The sequence below is a fragment of the Hordeum vulgare genome, chromosome 4H (assembly GCF_904849725.1).
Source record: "Hordeum vulgare subsp. vulgare chromosome 4H, MorexV3_pseudomolecules_assembly, whole genome shotgun sequence".
Classification (NCBI taxonomy): Eukaryota; Viridiplantae; Streptophyta; class Magnoliopsida; order Poales; family Poaceae; genus Hordeum; species Hordeum vulgare.
The window spans coordinates 489,741,185-489,767,336 of record NC_058521.1 but is presented as its reverse complement, the minus strand read 5'-3'; the positions used below and the strand labels follow the sequence as shown (position 1 = coordinate 489,767,336).

Genomic DNA, 26,152 nt, shown 5'->3' with positions numbered 1-26,152 from the left:
CACCTAGGCTATAAGTCTTATCGTTATAAAGGCCTTCACGCAAAACCGCAAGGTCTGGAGAGCTAAGTGATCCAGCCTCCCCACGGCTAATCAAATATTTTCCCACAAATAATGAGAAGTACCAAAGCATAGGAAAATGTATGCTAGCAATTCTAGCGCGAGACACTACTCTCTCCTCTCCAACAACAATAGTACCTATGAAATCCTCCAAGTCCCGTGGACGAGGGTCACGGATATCCCCAACATAAGGTAATTTGCATACATGCAAAAAATCATGTAGTGTCATGCACTGGGGGATGTCGTATAACATGAACTCAACCATGGGAGGATTCTTCCTCGGATAAAAGTTGAAGCTTTGAACGAAAATGTTGGTGAGGAGGAGGTATTGTGAGCACTTATCTTCAACGAACGCAGTAAGACCTCGTTCTCCACCAAGTAATAAAAGTCTTCATAAAGCCCAGCGGCGTGCAAAAATTCATCACTTGGCCACTCACACGCTCAAACTTCTCTGACTCGAGGAACCACGTACTTGGGGTGGTTCTTCTCATCCTCCTTGGGGTTACGGCTTGAAGAGCCTCTCAAGAACCTCCTCATCTTTTTCCTTTTTTAGCTCGGAAAAATTCTGAAATTTTTAGAGACTTCGAAAGAAAAGTGAGTAAGAATTAACCCAACTCGTAGAAACTACTCCTACTAGTGCCTAGAGACCGTATCACGCGCTAAAACTACTTAGGACCAGCTAAAATCAACATTTCAAGCTCAAGAACAGGGTCACCAAGGTAGCAAGAATACGCGAAGGATAAAGCACTAGAGCAAAAACTAATTGAACCAATGGAGGAGTCACTTACCGAGGAGTAATTTCCCCAAAACGGTTCGGAAAATGGTGCTTTGAGCAAGGAGATCGAAAATCACAACCAAATGAGCAAGAACACGGGTTTGAGCTGCGAAACAATTTTTTCTGGAGGTGGAAGAAGAGGATGGGACCTGGAATGAGTGGAGGGGGTCCCTGTGGGCCCCACAAGCTTGGTAGCCGCCACCAGGGGGTGGCGGCTACAGGGCTTGTGGCCCACTGGTGTGGGCCCCAGGCGAGCTCTCAGTCCTAGTATTTTTCAAATATTCCACAAAAATCATACTAGATTTTCAGGACCATCGGAGAACTTTCATTTTCGGGGTATTTTTCTCCGGGACGCTAAAACAGAAAACAGGAAAAACTAAACTAAATCTATCATTTTTCTTCTAAGCAACAGAAAGTGAAAGCTTAAAATAGAGGTATGTGACTCTTTGATTCATCCATTTCATGGTCATCGAAAGAAATCCATCAATGAGGTTGATCAAACCCTCATGACAAAACCTTCTCGAATCGCAAAAGAGAACGGAGAATTTTCGAATAGCCACTAAGTCACCTCAATGGGGATATGTATCTCCCCAACAAGCAAATCATACTCATCTTGACACGAGGAATAGGGCATTCAAAGCTCCCAATAAGAATCGATGAAGTCTTTTCGATAGCATTGATGCAATGTACTTGATATCGTTTCTTCGGAAAGTGCACTGTATGCTCATTACCGTTGACATGGAAAGTGACATTGCCTTTGTTGCAATCTATAACAGCCCGTGCAGTGTTTAAAAAGGGTCTTCCGAGGATGACAGCCATGGCATTGTCCTCGAGAATATCCAAGATAACAAAGTTTGTTAAGATAGTGGTATTAGCAACCACAACACGCATATCCTCGCAAATGCCGATAGGGAAAGCAGTTGATTTGTCGGCCATTTGCAGAGAAATTTTAGTGGGTGTCAACTTATCCAGTTCAAGTCTACGATAAAGAGAGAGCGGCATAACACTAACATCGGCTCCAAGGTCACATAAGGCAGTTCTTACGTAGTTTCCTTTAATGGAGCAAGGTATAGTGGGCACTCCGGGATCACCAAGTTTCTTAGGAGTTCCACCTTTGAAAGTGTAATTGGCAAGCATGGTGGAGATCTCAAGATCTGGTATCTTTCGTTTATTAGTCACGATATCTTTCATGTACTTGGCATATGGAGACATTTTGAGCATATCAGTTAACCACATCTGCAGAAAGACGGGTCTTATCATCTCAACGAAGCGCTCAAAATCCTCATCATCCTTTTTCTTGGATGGCTTAGGAGGAAAGGGCATAGGTCTCTGAACCCATGGCTCCCTTTCTTTACCATGCTTCCTAGCAGCGAAGTCATTCTTATCGTATCTCTTAGGTTGTGGGTTATCAGGATTAACCATAGGTTCGATCTCCACATCCTCATCATTGCTAGGTTGACAATTATTATGAACATCGATGTCCATATTGTCACCAGGTTCATGTTCATCACCAGATTGTGTTTCTGCATCAGACGCAGAAATATCATTAGGTTCTTTAGGTGTGAAAGTATTTGGTGAACTAGCATGTAGGTTTCTATCATCCTTCTTCTTCTCCTTAGGATGACTGGGTGTATCAGCATTAATTCCTTGAGAATCTTGATCAATTCTCTTAGGATGGCCTTCAGGATACAAAGGTTCCTGTGTCATTTTGCCTCCTCTAGTAATGACTCCGACAGAGTTGTCATTTAATTCATTGAGCAAGTCATTCTGAGCTTTAAGTACTTGTTCTACCTGAGTAGTAATCATAGAGGCATGTTTACTCAGAAGCTTCAAATCATTGACATTTCTGTCTACACAAGCACTTAACTGGCTAAGCATACGAGTACTTTGTTCCAAATGTCTGCTAACATAATCATTGAAACTCTGTTGTTTGGCAACAAAATTGTCAAACTCATCAAAGCATAGGCTAGCAGGTTTATCAAAAGGAATATCACTCTCATCAAACCTACGCAGAGAATTCACTTCTACTACTTGTATCGGGTTATCGAGACCATGGATCTCTTCGATAGGTGGTAGATTTTTGACATCTTCAGATCTAATGCCTTTCTCTTGCATAGATTTCTTGTCTTCTTGCATATCTTCGGGACTGAGGAATAGAATACCTCTTTTCTTAGGAGGTGGCTTAGGAGGTGGTTCGGGAATAGTCCAAGCATTATCGTTGATCAAGATGTTATTCAGGAGGATCTCAGCTTGTTCGATAGTTCATTCCCTAAAAACACAACCGGCACAACTATCTAGGTGGTCTCTAGAGGCATCGGTAAGTGCGTTATAGAAGATATCAAGTATCTCGTTCTTCTTGAGAGGGTGATCAGGCAAAGCATTCTGTAGCTGGATGAGCCTCCGCCAAGCTTGTGGGAGACTCTCTTCTTTGAGTTGAGCAAAGTTGTATATTTCCTGCAAGGCAGCTTGCTTCTTATGGGCAGGGAAATATTTCTCACAGAAGTAATAGACCATATCCTGGGGACTACTCACACATCCAGGAGCAAGAGAAGTGAACCAGGCTTTAGCGTCATCCTTTAGAGAGAAAGGAAACAGCTTAAGGATATAGTAGTAGCGGATCTTCTCCTCACTAGTGAAAAGGGTGGCTATATCGTGTAGTTTGGTAAGATGGGCTATGACCGTCTCAGACTCATAACCATGGAAAGGATCAGATTCGACTAGAGAGACTATCTCAGGGTCGACAGAGAATTCATAATCCTTATCGGTGATAAAGATAGGTGAAGTGGCAAACTTCGGGTCGTATTTCATCCTAGCTTTCAGAGATTTTTCCTTCCACTTGAGAAGTAATTTCTCAGCGTCATAGGCATCCTTACGCGCAAGAAAATCCTCAGCTATCTCTCCCTCCATAATGTAACCCTCAGGTATATCAGGCAATTCATATCTAGGAGAGCTAGATCTAGCAGGAGCAAAAGCAGGTTCTATCTCAATAGTATCGGCAGTTTCAGAAGCATCACGAGCATTGGCAGTAACTCTAGCAATATGAGCATCAAGGAATACCCCTAGTGGCACATAAGGCAAAGTAGTATCTCTAGCAGTATCAAGCATAGCATCATCAGGCAAAATAGCATCTCTAGCATCATCAGGCAAAGCAGTATCAGGCATAGTTTCTCTAGCAGTATCAAGCATAGCATCTCTAGCAGTATCAGGCATAGCATCTCTAGCAATTTCAGACATAGCATCTCTAGCAGTATCAGGCATAGCATCTCTAGCAATAGCATCATAAGCATCATCAAGCACAGACGACATATCAATATTTCTAGCAGGAGGTGATGTCGCAAACTTACTCATAACTGAAGGTGAATCAAGTGCAGAGCTAGATGGCAGTTCCTTACCTCCCCTCGTAGTTGAGGGCAAAACTATGGTTTTTGGATCTTTCAGATTCTTCATAGTGATCAGGAGATATAAATCCCAAGTGACTTAGAGAATATAGCAATCGCTTCCCCGGCAACGGCACCAGAAAAATGCTGCTAGCAGTCCCCAGCAACGGCGCCAGAAGAATGTTGTTGACTTTTTCCTGACTTGATGCCTCCCCGGAAACGGAGTCAGAGCTGCTCCCAGTTGCTCAACAATTAGCAATTGTCTTGCAATGGCCCACCAGCGCGTGGGTTCGCGGCAGTTTTCGAGGGTAGAGTATTCGACCCAAATTTGTTGGTTCGCCGGATAGGAAGTGAGAGGATACTCTCAAGTATTAGCAGCTGAATGTGTCAGATTCAACCACACCTGAAAGATTAGTATCTGCAAGCAAAGTATCAGCAGTAAACTAGTATGAAAACAATGGTGTTAGAAATGATCTGTTGACGACAGATTATTCCTAACGATTGTATCAATGGCACCAGAAGTTGCCCGTGGACGGGAAATATTCTTTCCCGTCAATGTCGTGCGAACAAGTATTGTAGCACGTAGCAGTAGTGTAACGAGTAACAACGGTGGCAAGGAATAGCAGTAGTGACAGCAGTAGCAAGTAGCAACAGTAGTAACAGCAGCAGAGCAAAGCAAGTAACAACAGCAGCAACAATAGTAACAGCAGCAGTGGGACAAACTTATAGGCAATGGGTCGGTGATTTGTTTGGATGATATTCATCATGCAACAGTTATAACACACAGAGATATGTGGCTAGCTCCCGTTCGTCAATGTGATGTAGGCATGCATTCCGTGTGTCGTCATACGTGCTTAGGGAAAAGAACTTGCATGACATCTATTGTCCATCCCTCCCGTGGCAGCGGGGTCCAAAAGGAAACTACGGGATATTAAGGTTCTCCTTTTAATAAAGAACCGGACCAACGCATTAGAACTTGGTGAACACATGAACTCCTCAAACTATGGTCATCACCGGGAGTGGTTCCAGTTATTGTCACTCTGGGGTTGCCGGGTCATAACACATAGTAGGTAACTACAACTTGCAAGATCGGATCTAAAACACACATATATTGGTGACAACATAATAATTTCACATCTGAAATCATGGCACTCGGGCCCTAGTGACAAACATTAAGCATGGCAAAGTAGTAGCAACATCAATCTCAGAACATAGTGGATACTAGGGATCAATCCCCGTCAAAACTAACTCGATTACATGATAGATCTCATCCTACTCATCACCGCCCAGCGAGCCTACGAATAAATTACTCACGAACGATGAAGAGCTTCATGGAATTGGAGAGGGAAGAAGGTTGATGATGACGATGGCGACGATTTCCCCTCTCCCGAGCCCAAAACGGACTCCAGATCTTCCCTCGAGATGAAGAACGGGATGTGGCGGCGCCTCCGTATCGCAAACGCAACGAAATCTTCTCTCTTGATTTTTTCTGGGACAAAAGTGAATTTATAGAGCTGAGTTTGGGGGCGGCAGAACCACGTGGGCCCCACAAGCTTGCTATCCACCACCAAGGGGGTGGTGGCTACATGGCTTGTGGCCCACTGGCCCATCCCCTCCGGTGGATCTTTGCACAGGTATTTTTCATATTTTCCAGAAATATTCTCCGTAAATTTTCAGGACGTTCCGAGAACTTTCATTTGTGCACAAAAACAACACCAAGGCAATTCTGCTCAAAACAGCGTCAGTCCAGGTTAGTTCCATTCAAATCATGCAAATTAGAGTCCAAAACAAGGGCAAAAGAGTTTGGAAAAGTAGATACGATGGAGACGTATCAGACAGCGGTTGAAGTTATCCTTAGTAACTAATGGACTAAAGAATTTTTCTCAATTATGGAGGTGATTAAAGAGTTCGTCGTAAAGGAGTTACGTCGATGCAAGCTTTGTCACTAATCCGGAGGACTATGAGTACTAAACCGGATTCGTATAGTGGAGCAATCATTTGTAATGGTTCCAGATGGGGCGTAGTAGCATCTATAGGATGACATAGAGATTTGTAAAGCACACACGGATCTGAAAGGTTCAGACCTGTTGACTATAAACCTCTCTCACAAGCAAGGCATGATCGAACCCCAGAACTGTATGGGTGTTGAATTCATTGCAATCACATAGTGATGTGAACTAGATTATTGACTCTCGTGCAAGTGGGAGACTGTTGGAAATATGCCCTAGAGGCAATAATAAAATGATTATTATCATATTTCCTTGTTCATGATAATCGTCTATTGTTCATGCTATAATTGTATTAACAAGAAATAGTAATACATGTGTGAATAAATAGATCACAATGTGTTCCTAGCAAGCCTCTAGTTGGCTAGCTCGTTGATCAATAAATGATCATGGTTTCCTGATCATGGACATTAGATGTCATTGATAACGGGATCACATCATTAGGAGAATGATGTGATGGACAAGACCCAATCCTAAGCATAGCACTAGATCGTGTTGTTCGTATGCTAAAGCTTTTCTAATGTCAAGTGTCTTTTCCTTCGACCGTGAGATTGTGCAACTCCTGGATACCGTAGGAGTGCTTTGGGTGTATCAAACGTCACAACGTAACCGGGTGACTATAAAGGTGCACTACGGGTATCTCCGAAAGTGTCTGTTGGGTTGGTATGAATCGAGATCGGGATTTGTCACTCCGTGTGACGGAGAGGTATCTTTGGGCCCACTCGATGGAACATCATCATGAGTTCAATGTGACTAAGGAGTTAGTCACAAGATGACGTGCTACGGAACGAGTAAAGAGACTTACCAGTAATGAGATTGAACAAGGTATGGGTATACCGACGATCGAATCTTGGGCAAGTTCTATACCGGCAGACAAAGGGAATTGTATACGGGATTGATTGAATCCTTGACATCGTGGTTCATACGATGAGATCATCGTGGAACATGTGGGAGCCACCATGGGTATCCATACCCCGCTGATGGTTATTGGCCGGAGAGGTGTCTCGGTCATGTCTGCATGCCTCCCGAACCCGTAGGATGTACACACTTAAGGTTCGATGATGCTAGGGTTATAGGGAATTGTTATACGAGGTTACCGAAGGTTGTTCGGAGTCCTGGATGAGATCCCGAACGTCACGAGGAACTCTGGAATGGTCCACAGGTAAAGATTGATATATAGGTTGGATGGGTTTGGACGTCCGAAATGTTTCGGGCGTCACCGACAGCGTACCGGGACCACCGGGACCACCGGAAAGGGTTCCGGAGGTCCACCGGGAGGGGCCACCAGCCCCAAAAGGTGACATGGGCCAAAAGGTGGAAAGGAACCAACCCAGAGTGGGCTGGTGCGCCTCCCACCACGGGCCCAAGGCGCACAGGAGAGGGAAGGAGGGCAAACCCTAAGCCAGGTGGGCCTAATGCCCACCAGGGGTGCGCCACACCCCTCCTCCCTTCCTGGCCGCCACCCCTCCCCCCCATCTAGGGCTGCCGCCCCCCCCCCCTCAAGGGGGAAACCCTAAAGGGCGCGACACCCTCCCTTCCCCCCTATATATAGCGGGGGTTTTGGCCATTGGAGACACGGTTTTCCATCTCTCTCTCGGCGCAACCCTGCTCTTCTTCTTCCTCCTCTCCCATGGTGCGTGGCGAAGCCCTGCCGAGAGACCTCGTCTCTCCATCGACACCACGCCGTCGTGCTGTCGGAGATCTTCCCCAACCTCTCCCTCCTCCTTACTGGTTCAAGGTGCGGGAGACGTCACCGAGCTGCACGTGTGTTGAGCGCGGAGGTGTCGTGGTTCGGCACTAGATCGGAATCACACCCCGATCTAAATCGTCGCGAGTACGACTCCATCAACCGCGTTCTAGCAACGCTTCCGCTTAGCGATCTTCAAAGGTATGAAGATGCACTCTCCCCTCTCTCGTTGCTGGTCTCTCCATAGGAAGATCTGAATATGGCGTAGGAAAATTTTGAATTTATGCTACGTTACCTAACATTGGTATAGTTTAGTTATATGTGTTCATGACCGAAGGTTTTTTGGAGTCCCGGATGAGATCCAGGACGTCACGAGGAGCTCTGGAATGGTCCGGAGGTAAAGATTGATATATAGGAAGTCCTGTTTTGGTCACCGGAAAAGTTTCGGGCTCATCGGTAGTGTACCGAGAGTGCCGGGAGGGTGCTGGGGGACCACGTGGAGGGGTGTGACGACCCAATAGGCTCATGCGCTATGAGAGGAGGTGGATCAACCCTTGGTGGGCTGGCCTAAGTCTCTCTCAAGGTCCCATGCAAAAAGGATAAAGGAAAAAGGCAAAAAGGCCAAATTAGGAAGGAGTCGTAATAGGATTCCACCTCTCTTGTGGGAGGTGGATTCCTCCCTTGTGGTTCGGCCGAACCTCCTTGGATTGGAGGCCAAGGCTGCCTCCTCTCCTCTCCTCCTCCTATATATACTAGAGGTTTTAGAGGTGAGGGCTAACCCTAATTGCCACGTGCTCCCTCTACTTCTCTCTAGATCTGTTTCTCCTCTAGTCTAGTTCGGCGGTGCTTAGGAGAAGCCCTGCTGGATTAGTTCACCACCACCATCACCACCACCACGCCACCGTGCTGGATAACTCATCTACCTCTCCGTCCCTCTTGCTGGATCAAGAAGGCGGGGATCGTCATCGAGTTGTATGTGTGCTGAATGCGGAGGTGCCGTCCGTTCGGCACTAGATCGGGATGGATCGTGATGGGATCGCGGGACGGATCGTGATGAGATCCCGGGACGGGCTGCGATTTGGATCGAGAAGATGTTCCATTACATCAACCGCGTTATATACGCTTCCGCTTAGCGATCTAGAAGGGTATGTAGATTCACTATCCCCTCTCGTAGATGATCATCACAATGGATAGGTATTGCGTGTGCGTAGGAAAAAAATTGTTTCCCATGCAACGTTCCCCAACACTTATCCCATGTAATCCAGTGTACTTTCCGTTCACCATTGCTTCACCTCACCAGAATTTCGAGGAGATCGAAGTCAGGTTCCGACACATCTTCTTTGTGAGTTGAAAACAACTCATGGTGTAGGTTGGAGTAAACTGTAACACAAATTTAATGAGAACCTCTCTGGCCACCTTGGATAAACCTTGTCCGTTCCATCCCGAGACCTTCCCTGTTGAGCTTTCCCTAACATACTTAAATGTACCATCTTTCGATCTACCAACCAGTGTTGGTAAACCTAGGTACTTCTCACTCAAGGCCTGCGATGTAACCCCAATCGCTTGCTTAAGCCCAACCTTGTCCTCCTCTTTTCACCCCCTGCCAAGGAAAATACAAGATTTTTGGAGGTTTACCCTCTGACCCGATGCCATTTCATAATCTGCCAAGATGTTCCTCAAAGTCTCCATAGCACCTTGTGAGCCTTCAAGAAAGACAATACTATCATCCGCACAAAGCAAATGCGTGACTTGGGGGTCAGTGCTCCCAAACGAGACCCCTTTGATGGTATTCTTCCTTTGTGCATACCGCAAAAGTACAGAAAAGCCTTCCACACAAAACAAGAACAAGTACGGGGATAGGGGGTCTCCCTGCGTGAGTCCCCTAGATGGGAGAAAACTTCTCGACATGCCCCCATTCATCTTGATTGAGAACTTCATTGCCGTCACTCGTAATCATTGCAATCCATATATCTACAAAGCCAAACCTCTTTAACATTTGTTCTAAAAAGACTCACTCTACTCTGTCATATGTCTTCATCATGTCCAGTTTTATCGCACAAAGGGGATTCTACCTCTTCCTTGTTCTAATGGCATGAACACACTCATACGCCACGAGCACATTGTCCGTGATTAGTCTATCAGGAGCAAACGCTCTTTGCTTCTCAAATATAAGCATTGACAGTATAACTTTTGGACGATTTGCAAAAACCTTCACTTCAATCTTGTAAAGGACATTACATATACTAATGGCTCGGAACTGAGAAAGTAACTCTCATGAGTTAACTTTCGAAATCATAACGATGACCGTTAAAAGAATTAGGTGCAACCTCTCCTGCTAGAAATTCCCAAATAGTCGTACACACCCCCACTCACAAGTCACAATCATCTAATGACTACTCCCTCCGTTCTTAAATATAAGTTTTTAGAGATTTCATTAGAAAACTACATACAGATGTATATAGACATACTTTAGAATGCAGATTCACTCATTTTGTTCTATATGTAGTTTCTTAGTAAAAAATTTAAAAGACTTATATTTAGAAATGAAGGGAGTATATCGTTAATCGTGTGGATTATTGTTGCTTTTATCAGAGGTGTGGGCGTTATTACGAGGCAAAGAAAAACCAAACACAATTCGACTCCAACGCCGCAATCTCACCCGACCCAACCTCTCGGGTCTCCGGTATGAACTCTGACGCCTGAACTACCCCTAAACCCATCCCGTCCCCGCCGCCGCCGCCGCCGCCTTCCGCCCCCTCTCCCCTCCAGACCCCGTACTCCTCCGCGGCTATGGACGCCGCCACCGACGGTGAGCAGAGGCGCCTCCTCTCCATCCCCAAGGAGGGCGAGCGCGTCATCGCGCCGACGCGCCGCCCGGACGGGACCCTCCGCAAGGAGATCCGCATCCGCGCCGGCTACGTCCCGCAGGACGAGGTCGCCATCTATCAGTCCAAGGGCGCCCTCGTGAGTCCTCGCGCCATCCCCCGTGCACTATTCCCACACCACGGCGTCAAACCTGTTCCTTTGCTGGACTCGTCGTTCTTATTGTGGGGCTTAAGCTTGTTTCGTGCTCGGTGCAGATGAAGAAGACAGGGCCCGACGTGCCGCCCGGGTACGACCCTGCGCTCGATGCCAAGCCCAAGACGAAGGCGGCCAAGCGCAACGAGCGGCGCAAGGAGAAACGGCACCAGGTAGGCCTTCCTCTCTCACTGCAATGTGTGACCATTGTCCATTGGTGCTACAAAACATTCTGATTTGGTTGAATTGGCATGGTTATATATTGTCCGAGGGCAGCATTGACCTTCGTTTTTTCCGTTAGTTGAGATTTATATATGCGCTAAAGATTAGCCTCGAACGATGCTGTCATTGCTAAAAATTGCGAAGAATAGATAAACATCAGTGTATTTTACCAAAGCTATTTGGCAGATAAATACTGATATCGCTTATATGTTTTCTATGGTGTTGCCTAACCGTAAGACTTCATTTTGCTGTGTTGGTAGTGATACCTGTTAGTTTAGGCCATCGTTGCAACTGACAATCATCTCCATACCATATTCTCCACAAAGTCATGAACAATTGGAGCTTGCACAATATTTTATCACAGACAAATTAAATGTTCTGCATTCAGTGAACACTATGCAAGTCAATGGCACTGTGGTTTTAGTTATGATTGCAGGCATTCCATCGGGTTGTAATTTAGAACTTATGGTGACAAATGGAATTTAGAAATGACACAGGCTATAAAAATATAGCAGAACACAGTTAGGAAGATTGCATGGTTTTCTCATCTCAATCAGGCCGTGACACCATATTCAACGAACTAGTGATCCATTACTCAAGTTGCATCAGGATCTAGTATAGTAATCTGGTCCAGTCTCATTAGTCATCACTCACAGTTGTACTGTAATTATAGTTAGTGGAACATAGTTTTGTTATACTTTGCTCGCCCTGATTCATCATCATCATTATTGTAGTTCTGGTCAAGAAATTAAGGATCTGAATATCTGGTCAAGAAAAGTGTGCAGTATGGAGCTTTGCATAAAAATATATTGCTGCGAACTGACCCGGACAAGGTGACAACGCGACTATTCTTCATGAATGAGTGAGAACGTAGCCTTATGGAAACATTGTATCTGTTCAAGTCGTGCGGCGAGCCCATTTATCCTCATATATGACTCAAGTAGCAAATAGTTCAAGAAATAACCACCCAAACATTAATCGGTCACCCCTCAGTCCTATAAGGATGGTTTGAAATTTTCTTTTGCAAGACCAATGCAGCCGCACATGGAGCAATTTGGACCCTTTTGCCCCTTCCATGTCCCATGATTTAGCAGTTAGCAAACCCTTAATCTTCTTGCAAGCTGCACCACAACTCTTTGATCTCTGTACACGCTTGGTCTGTTCGCTCCCTGCACGCTCACCTGCCCGCACTTTCAGCATCACCCCCTCATGATGTACATGCCACATGCTGAATGCATGAACAGTTTGAGCAACCGACATGAATTGGTGATGGCGAGTATTCACAGACCATTGCTTCCTCGTCATTGAAGGACGCGTAAATGTGGCAGCTTAGAGGATTGAAATTGTGACAAGAAACTACAAATAATGGTGCTCAGAATCGTGATCAATTAAACGCGAGAACTTCATCCACGACTGTGGCCACCATGGACCCGACAAACATGTCCCTGGCCACCACACCACGCGTGGTCTTGTCGTCATCAAGGATCTTCAGCAGCATCTCGTCTACCACGGCCTTGACTACCTTGTCCCAGATCTTCACCTACTCGTCGCATGTGGGTACTCTCGTCACCACATGTGTCCTCGCCGTCAACAGCCTCCGACGGTGTCTTGTCTACTACGACAGCACACTGTCTTTCCCTTGAAACAATCTGTGGCAAAGGAGGTAGAAGGGGCGTGGCGTGATTTACTCATCCCTACATGCGTGCGACATTAACTCCACAGAATTATGCAGGGCGTGGACTGAGAGGTACTTTTGGGAAATATAGCGCTAAACATCCTCTGTCTCCTGATTTCCGGAATTTTTAGGAAAAGATTCACTCTTTATTCTTTAATATACTCCCTCCGTTCCTAAATATAAGTCTTTTTAGAGATTTCACTAGGGTACTACATACGGAGTAAAATGAGTGAATCTACACTCTAAAGTATGTCTATATACATCCATATGTAGTCCTCTAGTGAAACCTCTAAAAGACTTATATAGAATGGAGGGAGTACTGGATATGGCTGCACAATTCCTAAATGTGGCAATATGGTATACACTACAAAATGGTAGCACCATTATTTTGTGAATTAACATTGGTGAATTGAGCCATTAATATTATGGCAGGTCTAGCCTTGAGAAATTTAAAACCATAAAAGATACACTTAACTGTTCATAACTTATCTGTCGGTAATGTGGTAAACACAAACATTTTGTTTTCTTGTACTCCCTCCGTCCAGAATTACTTGTCGCGGAAATGGACATCCATTTCTGCGACAAGTAATTCCGGACGGAAGGAGTATGCTTGTATTGTACTCCGTCTCAAAATAAGTGTCTTAAGCTTAGTACAACTTTGTATTTTGGGACAGAGGGAGTACCATGTCAATGATTGGTTATCTTTTACATTGAACAACTATTTGATTTGTGCAATGGGTTTATGGTTTGATGCTTACTGGTCATTATCTTATTTATTAACAGGGTGGTTCAACAAATGATAAAGGGAAGAGCTTGGATATAGACGAGCCTGATGCTGGAGAAACTGACAAGGTTCATTCCTCCAAAACTAAGCAGAGGGATACAGTGGACAGTGTAACAGAGCACATAAGTGGCATTGCTATCTCTGAATCTCCAGTTATGGCGACCCCTTCCACAAATGCTGCTGACAACTTACAAACGGAGTCATCTGTTCCAGAGATAGATAAGAAAATCCGAGCACTGAAGAAAAAGGTTCTTCCTCCCTCCCTTTCTCAGTCATGTGTGTGCGCGTGCACGAGTGTGTTCACTATTTAAATTGTTTCAGCTTTTTTTATTTTGTTGCGTACTCTTACCTTAATTTCTTACAGATACGGTTAGCCGAAGCACAAGTGCAAGGGGACCCAGAAAAATTGAAGCCTGAGCAACTGGAGAAAACGAAAAAGATTGAAGGATGGCGTGAAGAGCTGAAGCTTTTGGAGTCTACGAGGGTTCATTCTGCATCATAGACAAAGCCGACTTGGCTCTGATGTAAACTGAGCTGTCAGCTCTGCACACCCGCTGCGGTGTTGTTGCTGACCCAAAATTCAATCGATCATGCTATGCTTCTCCAGTACCTACGGGTTTGCTGGAAATGCATTCCGGTGGACGTGGGGTTTGCGGAATGGAAGATTTTTCACCACATTTGTTGTCTCATGTAACGCTTGTCAGTTCCAAAATTTATATCGCAATATCGGTTTGTCAAAGATCATACATTGAGGTGATAACTGATTGGCCATGGGATGGCTGTTGCTTTCGTGTGCTATACCAACTTTGTGGTTCCTTTGACGCTGGACTGATTTACTTTTTTATGTTGAGTTGTATTCTCTCCCTTTTTTTCTATTGATTTCACACCTCGAGTGGAGGAATAAAAAAACAAACTGATGGAATAAACAGAGGAATTTGACTATAATGTCTTGTGCAATCTTAGAATTTCACAAAGGTGTTTGTATGCCTTACAAGAATTTTGCGGGAAATTGGTTCTTGATTCGACAGCGAAGGGAGACCCACCTTGACTCAAACTTTTCAAAGGAATTTCAACACGAGGTTGGAGGGCTCATTTAGGTTCTTACAATCAATCAAAATTCTATGAAATTCTTTCTTCCAAACAAGTCATAAGAATCTGAGAAGCCTGATTTAAGCAAGACCATAGGCAAAAGAATCAGAGAAGCCTGATTTAAGCAAGACCAGGGCGCGACACAATGCTTCTTTGCTTTAGAACAAGGCTCTAGAATGTAGGAATAACACCATAGTTTGAGTGCGATGTCTAGTGGGTTCCTAGGATTTCAACTTGGAATAAACACCATAGTTTGAGTGCCATGTCTTGTGGATTCCTAGGATTTCACACCTCGAGCATCGGAGTAAGAAAACAAAGAAGGTCATGTTTGGAATCCTCCACAATATGGAGGAATAAATGTTCCATATGAAAATTTACACGTTCTTATAATCCAAAGGGCCTATAGGAGAATTCTATGTGTAGTTCTTTTTTTGCGGGAAAAACTTCCGATCTATTTATCCGAAGAGCAGGACACAAACCCTACTAAAGCTAAAAAAATTACCTAAAAAGGAACACCTCCTATCGGCAAAGACCGAGATCCACGGCGTCATCATGGCCCTAAGGACAAAGGAGACGATGTGCGGCGGGAGTCAGCAAAACCCTAGCGCTGGATGCATTGGGTGTGTGAGGGTGAAGAGCAACAACTAATATGTGATGGAAGGAGTATATCTTAGCAAGAACACGAGTTTCTCATAACAGAGTCGGTGAAGTCTCAAATGCGACCACACACGCTTGGTGAAGGGGACGTCACGTGCTTCCTTCCTCAATTGGAAGCTTTCCTCACTTTAGAGCATCTCTAACAAATTTCACAAATTGGGTCGCCCGTATAACGTCCCGGACACACCCGCCGGCGGTCGTTACTCCTGGCGGGATCTAGACTGGCCCCACATATCAATACTAGTCTTTTCTCAGCACTTTGTCCAAGCCAAGCACGCTTAACCTGGGAGTTCTGTTCGAATGGGCTCCCGGAAAAGAAGGAATTTCTTATTGATATGAGTAGTCTATCATCCCTAATAAGCCAGGCTATCACAACCCGCTATAAATATCATCGATATAGCGGACGGCGACCGATTTTCTGCCCCCAAAAAATCATGTACCTGACTCCTGCCTTAAAGGCGCAGACTACTTGATGCTCGGTGACATTCTCCACTGTATGGTGTAGAGTGGTACAGTGTTGGATATAATTGCACAAGGATTCACTCGGCTTCTGTATGCAATGTTGTAACTCAGAAAGGCCGACAGGGCGCTTGCAGGTGCCCTCAAAGGTCTTGATGAATACTCGGGCCAAATCTGCCTAACAGTATATGCTTGTGGGAGCCAACTGATTCAACCATGCACGGGCCGAACCATCTAGCATCAGGAGCAAGTGCTTCATCGCAACATTGTCGTTGCCGCCGCCAATCTGTACCGCGACTCGATAATCGTCCAGCCATGTTTCGGACTTGGATTCTCCTGTGAATTTTCTGGTTCCAGCCGCCAACCTGAAGTTGGGGGGAATATCGGTAGAGCGGATTGCCCTGCTGAAACACTCGGGGCCAAAAACGGTAGTACCACTTCCACTCGGATGATCTCTGTAGAAACCATCTCTGTGAGCTCTGCCTCGGTCGATCCTTCTCTGCGCGAGCACATTTCTCGCATCAAATCCTGGATTCCGCTCGTCACCGAACGAGCGCTGGTCATCATAGTGTCGGGACACATACGTGCTGCTCCGCGGAGGAGAATGCACCCGACGATGGTCATCACGGTGATAACGAGGGGGGAACTGGTTCCGCCCCTGGTCTCTGTGCTGATTCTCTCGGTAACCCCCGTCTCTGCGACGTTGGGGTGACTCTGGACTGAAAACTGAACGGACTGTGTCTGCTCTTGGTGAATTGCTGTGAAACATATTGAGTGACTGCGACACAACTGAATTCTGTTGCTGTGCTGCTTGAAGCAAAGTGTGGATCCGCTCTAAGCCTCTACCAGCCTCTGAATCTGATGGCTGAATAGAGTCTGATATCTTAGCTGTTGCTGCAACATTAAGTACCGGGGTACGATATACCTCAATGTTGTCTTGTTGACCACTTGAGAGGAGTTGTCGCTGACGTCGACTCGAAGTTGGAGGACGACGACCACCGCGACCAGTCGACAGTTCGCCAACCTCATGCCCGCCGCGACCGAACTCGGGTGGGCTCTCCGTGGAGCCCTCCATGAAGACCTCTGGTGCTGGATTGCAGCTCTCACACTCGGACAGAACATCAGAGTGATCTGATGCCGAGTGAATCGGGTCCTGAAGGGGTACAGCAGGCTCGATGGCAGCGACTTGAGGAGTCAACGGAGATGACACCTGGTGAGCTACTGCATGCTTCACCCATCACTGGAGTCATGAGCGACCGGATCGCTTGCGACGACGAACAGCGGAGTGAACAGCCGACAGCGGAGTCGACGGCTGCCGAAGGAGTACGCCGAAGGAGCTTGCACAGAAGTGCGTCGCTCCACGGACTGGGAGCGCCTCGATGTCGAGTGGCGCTTCTTGAAGCCATGCCGAGTCATCGGCAACGAAGATGAGGGCGCTGAAACGGATCTCGCCATCCATAAACGAATCGTAGCCAGAAGACATGACAAAGAATGAAAATCGCAAACTTGCCGGAAGTCGCTTAGACGCGTGCCCCACGGTGGGCGCCAACTGTCGTGGGAATGAACCTGGCAGTAGAGGTGTAGGGTACGAATGGAGAGGGCAGAGTACTAGCTACAGCAAGCTTGTACACATGATGTATGAGTTCATGCCTCTCTTAGAGGTAACAACCCTACGTTTCAGTGCTCGGGAGATCTTGCAGTGTGGAATGTGTATTACATGGGGTGCGAACACTTGTGCTAGAGGGAAGGGATGGCTTATATAGAGTGCGCTACCCCTCATCAGGACCTCATCATCTAAGGGCTCGATCAATGTGGTTTAAAGATATACGTTACTGATTACCCCTCATCAGGACCTCATCATCTAACGTATGTATGTAATTAATGCTATTCATGAACATTAGCTGAGCGTATGCTCGTTGGCCTCTGTGGAGGTGAATTCTGGTCTTCTATGTCGATTGGAACTGTCCGAGTGGAAGTAGGTCGTCGAGTGGATGGGAATATCTTCTGAGTGTTTATGTACCGTGTGACTTTTGAGGTGCCATGATCATCCAGTCGGAATTTTCTGTGTGACCCTATAGCTAATAATGAGGTACCCTTGGGTAGGAAATTTAGGTCAGGCCTATGACCCTACCCTAGGTACATATCCCCATCATCGCTCGTCCGCTATTTTTTATGAATACTGCATAGTTTGGGGCGATCTTCCTTTTTACAGGGATCTGCAAAATAAAAACCGGTTGGCGGAAGGGAACTTTCAGCTCCCGCCATGGTATTTCGGCCGCCGGCCGCGAGCTACTACCTATGACCTGCCGCAGGTACCGATGTTGCCCGTCACCGGTCATGAGTGTTGTTGTCGCAAGGCAAGCGAGCGGAGGACCCGGATTGCTTTCCTTTTTTTTATGTATAAGGGTGTTTCGTCCTATTTTACAAGGATGTTTTTATAAATTCAATTGGTTTACACGGGGTCTGTTTTGTTAACATACAAATCATATCCCAAATTCTCACAAATTCCTTTTGGGGAAAACCATATACTGATTTTAGAGGGCACAGTTTTAACGGATCTAGAGGATGCGGTTTTTAGTGGATCTGCTAGAGATACTCTTACAATGTTTTTCTATGCTTTCTGCACTTGGGAACATCAACCTTTCCTATTTATAAATATTGGAGTTGGTGATGAGTTCACATATGGGACCACACAAATAAACAAATGCACTACCCACATGTGGAACTAGCAACCTTTCAAGAGAAATAAGTAAACAAATGTTACTTTTACTAGGTGTGAGACCTATCTCAAATAAACAAATACACTGTTATCCTAATATGAGAATAATATTCTTGTAGTAACACAAATTATAAATACAAGTATACATCGAATTTAAAATCGTGCTCTTGGTTTTAGTTTCTCCTCCCAACCAATTCTTTTGGTTCCGTGTCATAGTAGAAGAGGGCGAACAAATTACAATTCAATGCGGCCATTTAACTTACTCACTCCCATTCTCCTATGTTTCAAATTCAAAATGTATCTCACTATAAATCTTGTGAAGGACCTACTATGATCGCTCGAGACTCTTTATCTGCAACAGAGTAAATAGCATAAAACAACTAGTTTACAAGCTATGGTTCCAAAAAACTACCAGATTGTAATTTTTCTCAGAAAATAACCAAACGCGTGGTTCGCTGTTTCAAAAAACTCAAAACCGCAGTGACTAGCGATTTAACCGCTTTCCTGATGGTTTGGGACCACCGGTCAGGCCACCTGGCCAAGTGCGGGGACTGCGCGACCGTTAACGGCCGTTACACCGACCGGTCCGGTCGAAACTTGGTAATAAATCCCCATGTGGCTCGGTCCCGTGCCCGCTCACTCCTGTGCTCCCATCCCCCTGCTCCAGTACGAGCTCGTCGCTGCTCGCCGTCTCCCAGAGCTGCCGGTGTCGACCACCTTGCCGCCATGCCTTCCCGGAACGTCGGGGAAACGAGCTCCGATGATGACTGCCAGGCCGTGAGCATGGACATGGGACTCCTAGTAAGTTTGTTCCTTGACACCCAGGGTTAGGGTTAGGTATAAATGCCATGGATCTTGCTTTGTTCCTTGCCACCCAGGGTTAGGGTTTAGGTATTTTGTTGTGTCTGTGATATGGATATTTTTAGGGAGGGTGGGGCTTGGTTGTAGGACTTAGCTTAGTTAGGGTTCATCTTTGTACAGTGTTAGGGTTCTTGCTGATTTGGGGATTTATATAGTGTTATGGATAAATTCGATGTTCAAGTATATTGGTGATTGAAAGCATTGTTGTTTGTGATTTTATGGTTGCAGGAGGCACTAGACACCATTGTGGAGCCCCTTTTCTGTGGCCAACTTGAGCTATCTGAACCCAAATGCATCCTACACCACATGAGGCCTCTTAAGTGTGTGGCTTTTGAAGGCACCTTAACAGGAAGACGTTTCTATGGCTGCCCAGTCCAGGTTAGATGTCAATTTTGGTGTGTTACATATGGGTATTCAGTGCAGCACATGATATCACACTGTAACTTGTTCTGTTCAGAAAATTTGGCCTCCTATTTCAGTTATGGCATTGAAATAACTTAGCATATTTCAGTTATGTTCAGAAAATTTGAAGTTAATGATGGCATTGTAATAACTAATATTATTTAAAAATGCAGGAAAATGGTGTGAATTATGGTGTTGTAGAGTGGGTTGATGGGCCTTGGCCTCCTGTTCTTCAGAGATGTTTGGACAAGCTATGGGAAATGTTCCATGAGCAGAACTGTGGAAGGGTACTTGATAAGGAGAAGTTTGAGAAGGAGTTGGCCAAGCTCAAGACTGAAAATGACAAGCTTTCCATGGAGTAGTGCAAGCTTGTTGAAGATGTATCAAAAATGTTTGATTGGTAGGATGGTAAGGTGGACAGGAAGATGAACCAGAAGCAAATGGATGATGTTGAAGTGCAGATGGAAGAAGACTTTGAGAAGAAGAAGGAGGTGGAGGAGAAAGTTAGGTTGGAGGTGCAGATGGAAAAGCTTAAACTTGCAAAGGAGCAGAGGTGCATTTTGCAGAGCCAAGCTGACATTATCAAGAACACCAGGAAGGCTATGAAGGATGTTGAACTGGACAGAGATCTTCTTAAGAAGGAGAAGGCAAACTTGAGCAAGTTGTTGGTGAGTTGCTGAAAGATGGGCATGGCAACAAGGAAAAGTTAGAGTAAATCAAGGCCATCCTTGAGTCATGAAGTGGTGTGAAATGGTGGTGAAGTACATCCAAGGCCTTGATGACCCACAAGTATAGGGGATCAATCATAGTCCTTTCGATAAGTAAGAGTGTCGAACCCAACGAGGAGCACAAGGATCTGACAAGTGGTTTTCAGCAAGGTAAAATCTGCAAGCACTGAAATTATCGGTAACAAGTGATTGTGTGGTGAGATGATTCGTAGCAAGCAACAAGTAACAAAAGTAGCAATGGTGCAGCAAAGTGGCCCAATCCCTTTTGTAGCAAGGGACAAGCCTGGACAAAGTCTTACAGGAGGTAAAACGCTCCCGAGGACACATGGGAATTTCTGTCAAGCTAGTTTTCATCATGTTCATATGATTCGCGTTCGTTACTTTGATAGTTTGATATGTGGGTGGACCGGCGCTTGGGTACTGCCCTTACTTGGACAAGCATTCCACTTATGATTAACCCCTCTCGCAAGCATCCGCAACTACGAAAGAAGAATTAAGACAAAGTCTAACCATAGCATTAAACCAGTGGATCCAAATCAGCCCCTTACGAAGCAACGCATAAACTAGGGTTTAAGCTTCTGTCACTCTAGCAACCCATCATCTACTTACTACTTCCCAATGCATTCCTCTAGGCACAAATAATGGTGAAGTGTTATGTAGTCGACGTTCACATAACACCACTAGAGGAAAAACAACACACAACACATCAAATTACCGAACGAATACCAAATTCACATGACTACTATTAGCATGACTTATCCCATGTCCTCAGGAAAAAAAGTAACTACTCACAAAGCATAATCATATTCATGACCAAAGAGGTAATGAGTAGCATCAAGGATCTGAACATGAACTCTTCCACCAAGTAATCCAACTAGCATCAACTACAAAGAGTAATTAACACTACTAGCAACCATACAAGTACCAATCGGAGTCGCGAGACGGAGATTGGTTACAAGAGATGAACTAGGGTTTGGAGATGAGATGGTGCTGGTGAATATGTTGATGGTGATGAGTCCCCTCCGATGAGAGGAGTGTTGGTGATGACGATGGCGACGATTTCCCCCTCCGGGAGGGAAGTTTCCCCGGCAGGATCGTCCTGCCCGAGCTCTAGATTGGTTCTGCTCAAGTTCCGCCTCGTGGCGGCGGCGAATCCTCCGAAAAGCCTCCTCCTGATTTTTTTTCCGGACGAAACCCTTCATATAGAAGAAGAGGGGAGCCAAAGGGCCAGTTGGGTGCCCATAAGACCCCTAGGCGCGGCCAGGGGGGTGGCCGCGCCTAGCAGGCTTGTGGCCACCTGTTGGCGCCCCTCTGGCACTTCTTCGGCCCAGTATTTTTATAATTCCCGAAAAAAATCCTCGTTGATTTTTACGGCGTTTGGAGTTGCGCAGAATAGGTATCTCAAACTTGCTCCTTTTTCAGGACAGAATTCCAGCTGCTGACATTCTCCCTCTTCATGTAATCCTTGCAAAATAAGAGAGAAAAGGCATAAGTATTGTACCGTGAAGTGAAATAACAGCCCAAGAAGCGATAAATATCAACATGAAAACATGATGCAAAATGGACGTATCACGCCTATATAAGGATGTAGCCTAACTGTCTCAAGCGATCATTAGGGTGTACATTTTGGGGGAATGTGAAGTTAACCTAGGGTTTGGCACTGCATTTGAACTTTAGTATCATATGTAAGAACCATATTTGCTATGTTCCTAAGTATGTTGTAATGGACTTCCAATGCTATGTTCCTAAGTATGTTGTAATGGATCTCCACACATAAACTGTATGAATCCACATAAACTGTATGAATCCACATAGTAGTTCACTGACATTAACTGACTGAAACCACACAAGATAGTATAGTTATTACAAATCATAGCAGTTCACTGACATAAAAATAAACCATAGCAGTTCAACTATAGTTTAGACACAGACATGCTAGTTACCACTTGCATAAAAATAGCTTTTCAGCCTTCCACTTGGCTTCCTCATCCTTTTGGACCTATCCTCGACAATATTTGAAGTTGACTGCCTTGGTGCAATGAAAGTTGTTCTCATTGAAACATCCCTCTGGGCACTTGCAGACCTGGTGTTCTTTGCCGGAGAAGTTGTAGATGACCTAGTGTTCTTAGAAGGAGGAGAAGTGTTGGTTCTTTTCTTTTTAGCTGGTGTTGGTGTTGCTGTTGTTGTTGTTGCTGCTGCTACTGTAGAAGTGTTAGACCTAGTCCTCTTAGTTGTTGTTGTTATCGCTCCTGCTGCTGCTACTGCTTGGCAAATTGAAGCAACCCTTTTATTTGCCCTAGAAGAAGGCACTGGAGCTGGTGCAGGTGCAGAAGAAGGCCTCTGAACATTTGCAGCCATAGAAGAACCAACTTGAGAGTAATTTGTTCTATTCTCCTACACAATGAAATGAAACATGGCTTCAAATTACGTGGTGCATGTTCATCCTCATCTGAAACTTAGGCTTCAAAGGGTCACCACAATTGTTGAACCTATGCCCTTGCTTCTTGTAGTTGCTACATGTCACATTACCAATTCTTGAGGTGTCCTTTTTGGCTAGCACCTCAAATATACCTTTCCTCCTAGCAGTTTGCTTTGTGCCCTTCTTTTCTTTGACCACTTGTGGAGATATGTCATCTCCAGGTGTATGAGGTTAGTGGTCAGGACCTCGAACTCGGAAAATTATATGCTTGTATGTTTCACAGTACATGGGCTTTTTAAGAAATCATTGACAAAGTCTTCAGGGTGTAGCTTCACTTTCTGCATTGCAGCAATGGCATGACTGCAAGGCATAGTTGTCATGTCCCACCTCCTATAGTCACATGAATGGTTGTTCAAGTTAACACAATATGTCTTATCAGAACTACTAGTAACTTCCCAGATGCCTGGACCTACCATATATGCTTCACAATACTTAGCCCATTTCTTGCCTTCTTCTAAGATTTCTGAGTATGTTGGTGTGATCTCCCATCTACAAGTCTCTGTTTTCTCTCTGATTTTTTGAAACTTGATCATCAACTTTGTTCGTATGCCCTCCAACATAGTCCTGATTGGCTTGTTCCTAACATCCAATATCATCCCGTTGAAAACTTCACTAAGGTTGTTTACAACTAGGTCAGTTTTGCAAACATTATCCATTTTGTATCTTGCCCATGTATGGTATGGTATCTGAGACAACCACTGCCAAGCCTCATAACTTTCTTTCTTCAAATTTTCCATGCATTTATCATGACCATGCTTAGTGAAGGAAAGGCAACCTGATCTAAGTGCTTCTTGAGTTCATCCCCTCTAAAGCCAGCTGATAGGAAGTTCGCATATATATGTCTAAGACAAAAGCTTTGTGAAGAGTTAGGGAATACATCATTGATTGCATTCAACAATCCCTTTTGCCCGTCAGACATAATTGTGTATTTGCCAAACTTGTTCCCAGTTCCAATAACAGTTCTCAGCTGTCTAAGAAACCATGTCCAGCTATCTATCTCTTCCTTGTTAACAACACCAAAGGCTATGGGGAAGATGTTGTTGTTCCCATCCCTCCCTGTAGATGCCAATATTTGTTGTCTAGTGCCGATCTTGATGAAGCAACCATCTAGGCCTATAAATGGCCTACAACCATTTAGGAAGCCCTCCTTGCATGCAAACACGCAATAGAACATGTAGTGAAACCAGGGGGTAGGAGCTGGATTTTTGTGTCCTCTTGTGTTGTCACTATGCATCTACTGCCTCGGTTAGTATCCAGCACACACTCAAGATAGTCCCTAAGTCTGTGATATTGGAGTTTGTGATCTCCATGCACAACTTCAACTGCTTGCCTCCTTGCCCTATATGCCAAGCTTTTAGGCACATGAATGATACGTCTCCAACGTATCTATAATTTATGAAGTATTCATGCCATGTTTACAATAATTGTGTATGATTTTGGTATGATTTTATTAGAACTAACCCGGACTCACGCTATTTTCAGCAGAGCTACCGTGGTATTGTTTTTTGTGCAGAAATAGAAGTTCTTGGAATAGGCTGAAAGTTTACGGAGAATACTTTTGGAAAATATGAAAAATAATGGAGCAAAAAGATACCGGAGAGGAGTCTCGAGGCAGCCACAAGCCACCAGGGTGCCCCCTACCCTAGGGCGTGCCCCTGGCTTGTGGGCCCCTCGAGCACTCCCCTAACATGATTCCAATGCCAAATGTTCTTATAAATATAGAAACCCCCGAAAAGAATCCTAGATCGGGAGTTCTGCCGCCGCAAGCCTCTAGAGCCACGAAAAAACAATCTTGGCCCTCTTCGGCAGCCTGCCGGAGGGGGTCACCATCACCGAAGACAATGGATGAGGAAGACGGAGGGGCCATCGTCACCATGAGTCCAAGGACCAGAGGGAGAACCTCTCCCCACCTTGGGGGAGGCCATGAAGGTGGAATCACAAGGGGGAGACCCTCTCCCCCTCTCTCCCGGTGGTGCACGAGTGCCACTGGGGGAACCATCGTCGTGGTGATCGTCTTCATCAACATCACCTTCTTTATCACCATCCTCATATTCTTTTACTGGTCCACTCTCTGCACCCCGATGTAATCCCCTACTTGAACATGGTGCTTTATGCCACATATTATGATCCAATGACGTGTTGCCATCCTATGATGTTTTGAGTAGATTCCCTTTGTCTTATGGGTTGATTGATGATCTAGATTGGTTTGAGTTGCATGCTTTATTATTGGTGATGTCCTATGGTGCTCTCTGTGTCGCGCAAACGTGAGGGATTCCCGATGTAGGGCGTTGCAATACATTAATGATTCGCTTATAGTGGGTTGCTTGAGAGACAGAAGCATAAACCCAAGTAGGTGGGTTGTTGCGTATGGGATAAAGGGGACTTGATGCTCTAATGCTATGGTTGGGTTTTACCTTAATGATATTTAGTAGTTGTGGATGCTTGCTAGAGTTCCAATCATAAGTGCATATGACCCAAGTAGAGAAAGTATGTTAGCTTATGCCTCTCCCTCAATTAAAATTGTAATAATGATTACTGATCTTGTTAACAATTGCCTAGGACAATTCCGCACACCGACCATCATTATTCCACACTCGCTATTTGTAATATATTGTAATATATTCTAACTTTATGATAACAACATCTATTTTTATATTTTAGTTCTCCGATGTCATGCAAAGCTATTCTCTTCATACCCACAACATAGTTTTATTTCTCTTTCCTTGTTGGAAGCAAACGTTCGGCGTACATAGAGTTGTATCAGTGACCGATAAGACTTGAAAGAATATTGCTCTTACCTTTAGCTCCTTATGGGTTCGACACTCCATACTTATCACTTCCACCTTTGGAAATTTCTACGATGATTCCTTGCACTTGGGGATTATCAATCTCTTTTCTCGCGCCGTTGCCGGGGAGCAATAGCGTGGGGTTGATATTCTCGTGTGTGCTTGTTTGCTTTCTTCACTAAGTAGATTTTGTTTTCCCTTTTTGATTTATTTAGTTGTGGGTGAAAAAAAAATTAATGAAAAATACAAAATAATTACTTGCCTCTTATGCCTAAGAAGTTTTCAAAAAGAGAAGTGATTGGAAGGTTGTGCATTGGAGAAATGAGGGTCGACCTTGCACACTTGTGTTCATGCTCACGGAAGCAATGTAG

General features: G+C 44.9%; 1 protein-coding gene across 1 annotated transcript; it reads left to right on the top strand.

The window, feature by feature from the left end:
- Positions 1 to 10,540: 10,540 nt before the first annotated feature.
- LOC123449096 (partner of Y14 and mago) lies at positions 10,541 to 14,422 on the top strand. The gene is made up of 4 exons (XM_045126183.1): positions 10,541 to 10,866; positions 10,983 to 11,093; positions 13,601 to 13,849; positions 13,966 to 14,422. The coding sequence occupies exons 1-4, from the start codon at positions 10,693 to 10,695 to the stop codon at positions 14,101 to 14,103; spliced, it is 672 nt and encodes a 223-aa protein (XP_044982118.1). The 5' UTR covers positions 10,541 to 10,692; the 3' UTR covers positions 14,104 to 14,422.
- Positions 14,423 to 26,152: the final 11,730 nt, after the last annotated feature.

Coding starts and splice junctions, on each gene's coding strand:
- LOC123449096 (XM_045126183.1), top strand. CDS start 10,693: ATGGACGCCGCCACCGACGGTGAGCAGAGGCGCCTCCTCTCCATCCCC. Junction 10,867..10,982: donor ATCAGTCCAAGGGCGCCCTC/GTGAGTCCTCGC, acceptor TGCTCGGTGCAG/ATGAAGAAGACAGGGCCCGA. Junction 13,850..13,965: donor TCCGAGCACTGAAGAAAAAG/GTTCTTCCTCCC, acceptor AATTTCTTACAG/ATACGGTTAGCCGAAGCACA.